Here is a 5,971-nt window from a genome sequence, read left to right as displayed (position 1 = left end):
TGAACCACAGATACCCCCTGCTCCCAGTGAGGATTTGGGATGAAAGAGGATTTGGAAAGCCTGGAATGTGGATCCACGATCCCAAAGTGAGAGGGAGCCATGGGGAGCATCACCCTGCCATGAGCTGCGATGTCGGGCAGGCCCTTCATTCCCATAAAACCCCAATTTCCATCATGGGAAAAACAGAGAAATTGCTGGAATTTCCACAGTTTTGCATTGTTTTCCCACTTTCCGCCCCAAATCTAAAGAGGAAAGGCAAGGAATAATCACGCGGACACCGAGGGTTAGGAATTATTCTTCTTTTAATTTCACATGGTTTAAAATACGATATGAAATAAGGCTACAGTATATAAAAAACTCTCCAGCAAAATGATGTGCCAGCATCAGCAATTAAAACAAAACCAATCCCCTCCTTCCCCAGGAATTCAATGGAGGAGGGATTTTTATTTTTTTATTTGAATCCTTTAAAAAAAACCAAACGGAACCAGACACAACACACGGACACACACACACGTCGCTACATCTCTAAGCTACCTCAGCTCAGTTTTTTTTTTAAAAAGCACCTGCTTTTTCCTTGGTTTTTTTTTTTGTTTTTTTTTTTTTTAAATCTCACTTTTAAACTTTTTTTTCCCCCCGCTTTTAAAAAATATAAATTATATGAAAATACACGTTGGAAAATAGTCGAACAGCACAATATAACAATCTCTTTTTTTTTCTTTTTTTACTTCTTCTAAGTTTATCAGCTTAAAAAAAATGTGTAAAACCAAAATAAACAAAAAAAGACTTCCTTTTTTTGTTGGTTTTTTTTGTTTGTTTGTTTTTTTTTTTTTTTACTGAGGCAGTTAATTCCTGGAGATATTCCATTATAACATATATGTATACATAGATTTATCCTTTATTTAAACCTCTTTGGAATGTAGACAACAGCTCCTGGGTGTTACACAGACCTTACCAGGGAGCAGAGCACGCCAAGGCATCCCAGTTTTCCAATGTCCACGAGGAACCAGCAATTAAATCCTAAAACCTCGGAGAAAACCCCTCCAAAAAAAGCAAAACTCAGAAGGTGGAGATATTTCCTGCAGCATCTGGATTTATTGGTGCTTTTTGGGACCGTTTTTTGGAGGAGGTGGTGGTTTGGGAAGACAGGAGAAAGTGAAATTTTACATTATTCTTTATTTTTTTGTCCTGTTTGGTTATTTCTCCCCCCAAACGGTCACATCTGGATCAGGATGGTGGGAATAACATGGATCTCCACTTGGACACACACCAGTGTCCAAGGATTATAGTGATTCCACATGTGGAGATGGAGAGGGACAGGCAGCAGGAAAGTGCTTGTGGTTTTTATCATTATTGGGGTGGTTTTTATCATTATTGGCATGGTTTTTATCGTTATTGGGGTTTTTTCCTTTATTTTTGAGGTCCCAAATATCAACTGTCAAGGCCCCCAAAGCTGTTTGCAAGTAGGGCTCAGGCTCTGCCAGAGGGGCCAAGGGGACACCAACCCACATGGAAACAGCAGAAAATGAGCAGGACAAAGAAAATATCCCAAAAAACTCACCCAGAGCACCTGAGAATTCCAAACCAAGACAAAACGACCCTGTTTCCAACAGGATCTGCAAGGAGGAATTCACTCCTGCCTGGAGAAAGCAGCACAGGAGGGAGTCCCAGCCCGGGCAGATCTCCATCATCCCTCTCAGATCCATCCTTCTGGGCCAGCAGGTGGGAATTCACCACATTTTCGTGGACCTGAAGGAGCTCAGAGGGTTTGGGTTGAGCTCGTCTGGCTCAGCACAGCCCTCGCCAAAGGCCAGCGATGAAAAGCAGAAGGAGAAAGGAACCAAAGCAAAAGAAACAAAGAGAAATCCACACATTTCCAGTGTATAAACAGCACCCATCTCTGGGATGGCCTCTAGAACGGGAATAAAAGCAAAGGAAAAGAGGAAATGATGGCACTGATGTGTCTGGGACTGCTCACAGGCTGCGAGCTGGGAGGGCAAAGGGCCAGGAGAAACGGTGGAGAAACTTCAGCCAGGGGCTACTTCCAAAAATCCAGAGCTGCTTCCCATGGCTCACCCTTCCTAACCTTTAAGCATCTCTCCAGAATCAGTGGGAATGCACAGGCCCAGCTTGGAAACCTGGAATAAGCCCAGTGGATGAGGGATTTAGCCTGGCAGGGGGAGGGGTTCTACCCAAACCTGCAATTCCTTCTGTTGTAGCGGAATTTCATCCCATTCTTTTCCTTTTTCAGCTGGAGCAGCCGAGCAAAGCAGGAGGGAGGTCCTGGGACACAGCCCATGCCAGGGGCAGGAGCTGGGATGTTTGGGAGCCCCTTTCTTAGGGTGGAAGGGGGATTTAAGTGACCCATGATGGGTGAGTTCAGGGCACTCTGCAGCAACCCTGAACATCCCACAAACCCCTCTGACTGCTGGAAATCCAACCCTTCCTGTTGGGATGCTCTTCAGCAGCTGCTCCCTGTGCTCTCTGTGCCCTCACACCTCTCTTGGCTCCCTGTCCAGCTGTCCAGCCTGAGGCTGGATCTGTCCCAGAGCCTCATCTGTGGGGCTCTCATCCACAATATCCCGATTTTCCTTTCCTCCCTCCAGCTTGGCCAGGCTGCCTCCATCCTTCTCCTCCCTGCCTGCCCGAGGAGATGAGCCCACGTTTCACTTCTCAGTGGGCAGCGTCCCTTTCCTCCTTTGGGGCTCTCTTCACCCTCCATTCATCCCCTCTTCCCTCCTTTCCATCCATCCCACCCTTCCCTTCAGACAACCCGCAGCCCCTGGGTCTAACAGCCTCCCTTCCTGGACCCCCTCTCTGCTTCCACTCCCTCCTGGCCTTCCCATTTCCCCTCCAACACCACCCCTTATAAGGACACAGCAGTTCTGGGGCTGACTTGCCCTGAAATGACCAATTTTAGGATACAGAGGTATGCAGAGGAAAGGAGGAGAGCCCAGCACCTCTGGGCACCTTTAGGATCGGGGTCCCCTCCAGCTCTGCCCCTCTGCAGGGGTGTTTGTGCCTGAATATTCTGGCTCTTTAACACAGATTCCTGTCCTGCCACCTGATCCATTGGGATAAGGCAGGAATCACCTCTGGAAAGGCTCTGCCCCCCTGACCCCAGTGCTATCCCACAGTGCCTCTGGAATGAACTCTGTGTCCCAAAGACACATGCAGAAGGGATTTTGGTAAAGTACAAAATGCTGCCTTTAAATGCAAACACCCAGGGGGGTGAAAGATTCCCTTGGGCAGCCAGATCTGCGGGGATCTGGCGCTGGCTGGGATTGTATCGAGACATGGGAACGCACCCCTGACCCTCCAACTCCCACCAAGCGCACCCCAAGGGCGGTGGGACATGGTCCTCAGCCTGCCCAGAGCATCCTGGCAGCACTGGGCACAGCAGGAGTGACCCCTCCAGAGAAAAGCGGCTGCAGGAAAGGTTTGGAGGCCAGAGGGAGCAGCTCCCCTGGGACTGATCCCAAAGGCATCCCCGGTGACACCGGCCGTGCTTCGTGTCACTCACACCCCGCCAGGATTGGTGGCAGCAGCTGCCCAGGAGCCATAAAGATCCCATTTGCAGGGACAATTTCCTTTCTGCTGTGCCCACACACGGCCATAAAGACAGAGCTGCTGGAAACAGGAAGGAAAAACCATTTCCCTTTGGGTTTTGAACTTTTTCCTGATTTTCCCCCTCAATTAACTTGCATATTTTCCATTTACCACATCAAAAATATGGGAATTTCTCCCCTTCCCCCCTCCCCCAAAAGCTTTTCTGTAAGCACCAAAGTGTTCCTTGAGCAAAAGAAGTGATTTGGAAAATGCGAAAAAAGCCATTTTCCATGGAAATTTTGAGAGGTTTTGTGCAGCCAGACATAAAAAAAATAAAAAAAGCAGGGATTTCAACCAGCATTATCAGCGCAGCGTGTGGGGCTGGAAACAAGAGTGGCACCCCCAGCCAGCATCACCAGGAGCCACTCTGGAGCTCATTTTCCTTCCCATCCCAGTCCCAGCATTCCAATTCTCCAGTGGGGTCTACATAAACTAATTCCTCTTTTTCTCTTCTTCCTCCCTGGGATAAAACTCTCTGCTGGCAGAACAGAAACAAACACACACAATATTGCAATACTGAGACCATCTTAGAGCTTAAGACTATTTAGGAAAAAAAAAAACAAATACTGGCACAAAATTTAATAAAATAAAACTTTAAAAAAAAAAATAAAAAAGAGTCTTGATCCCTCCTAGGAAAAATTCTGTCTCCTGAAGAAAAGACGACGATGGACAGAAAGGTGATGGGACAAGAACAACCATTCTTGGCTTTTCCCTGTATTGCCCCTCCCCGAAGCAAGAATATTCACCCATTTTGGTTTTCCAAAAGAAAAAGAGTTTAAATTCCTCAAATCCTCGGGAATATTGTCATTCCTGACCTGTCAGTTTGTGTGTGAGCAACCAAAGGGATCCATTCGATCGCATTTTTTCCTAAACAGCCAAGGGTGGGGAGGGGATTGTTGGTTTTTTTAAGTGAGCTACATTTTTCTGGCTTTCTTAAAACTCCAAATTTCCCCCCAGAAAAGCCTGTCTTGGAGCTTTCAGGAAATCACCAAAAAGCCCATCCTTCCCAAAAGTTTACCTCTTCCTCCCCCCTCTCCCCCGACATCCTCAAAGCCTCGAATCCGAGTGGCCCTCGAAAAAAAAATGAGCAGAAGAACAGCGAAAATCGATAAAAAAGAACCACCGAATGAGTCCCGCCGGCTCTCCCCGAGGACTGCGGTGTCGCCGCGTCCCTGTCACTCGTCGGCGTCGGGTTTGACGTCGAGCATGGCGTGCAGCTCCTCGGGGGTGTAGCCCAGCAGGCTCTGCAGGTCGCACACGAAGCGGTACACGTAGCGCTTGCCGGCCGTCTTGTGGATGATGTTCTTGTCGTAGTAATAGCGCAGCCCGCGGCTCAGCTTCTCGTAGTTCATCTTGGGCTTGTTTTTCCTCTTGCCCCATCGCCGGGCCACCTGTGGGGAGCGGGGAGAGGGAGGGAAAGTCAGCCTGGCTCGGTTGGGATGTCCGTGTGGAGGAGTCTCTTTGTCGCTAAGGTGGACACAAGAATTGGCGCTGGGGAAAAGCAGCCTCTGTGCAGAGGCAGAACATGGCAGAGTGTTCCATGAGGATTTACCTGGATAACCCCGTGTGCTACCTCTGATATATCCTCGTATCCCCAGTGCTTCACCCCTTTCCCAAGGTTCCTCCTCCACCTTCTGCCAGTTCGAAACCAGAGGACACCAACACGCAATGGCCCGGTGGCGGTCACTTCTGCACTTTGGAAGGCTCTGGTCACTCATGGAGTTATTTAGGTTGGAAAAGCCCTCCCATCATGGAGTCCAACTGTTCCCCAGCTCTGACCCATGTCCCCAAGTGCCACATCTACACTCCAGGGGTGGGGACTCCCTGGGCAGCTGGGCCAGGGCTTGACAGCCCTTCCCATGAAGAAATATTCCCTAATATCCAACCTGAACCTCCCCTCGTGCAACTTCCTCTTGTGCTGTCACTTGTACTTGGCAGGAGAGACCGACCCCACCTTCCAGCCAGGGAAGGGGACAAAGATCCCATCTGCTCCCCACACCAGGGACAGTCCCCCCTCGCCTGTACCTGGCCTTTCTGAAGAGCTTTACCAATTCTCCTCTCCCTACAGCGTCCCAGCCACTTCCCACCGACTTTGGGTACAAATCCTTGCTTCCAAGGGGTGACTGCATCCCAGTTTTTAGCAAATTTTCAGCCGGACTCGGATTTCTTGGTTCCCCACAACATATCCAAGACCAGAACAAAGCGGCTGCCCAAAGGGAGCAGGAGAGGCTTATTCCCACCAATATTTCTGAGGAATTTGGGTTGTGCACTTAATTCCAGGACACTTTACCTCGTCTGGGTCAGAAAGTTTGAATTCCCAGCCATCGCCTGTCCAGCTGATGAAGGATTGACAGGACTTGTCGGT

General features: G+C 49.0%; 1 protein-coding gene across 1 annotated transcript in view; it reads right to left on the bottom strand.

Annotated features, from left to right (window-relative positions):
• Positions 1 to 284: 284 nt before the first annotated feature.
• Positions 285 to 5,971, bottom strand: part of ETS1 (ETS proto-oncogene 1, transcription factor) — a 78,008-nt gene continuing 72,321 nt past the window's right edge. Inside the window, exons 9-10 of the mRNA XM_008636961.2 lie at positions 5,897 to 5,970; positions 285 to 4,997 (exon numbers count right to left, since the gene is read on the bottom strand). Coding sequence (XP_008635183.1) covers positions 4,782 to 4,997; positions 5,897 to 5,970 — 290 coding nt within the window. The 3' untranslated portion in view covers positions 285 to 4,781. The remainder of the gene's footprint in view (positions 4,998 to 5,896; position 5,971) is intronic.

Source organism: Corvus brachyrhynchos, unplaced genomic scaffold (genome assembly GCF_000691975.1).
Source record: "Corvus brachyrhynchos isolate BGI_N302 unplaced genomic scaffold, ASM69197v1 scaffold46, whole genome shotgun sequence".
In the NCBI taxonomy this organism is placed as follows: Eukaryota; Metazoa; Chordata; class Aves; order Passeriformes; family Corvidae; genus Corvus; species Corvus brachyrhynchos.
The sequence above is the reverse complement of the archived record's forward strand: the minus strand, read 5'-3'. Positions and strand labels throughout refer to the sequence as shown.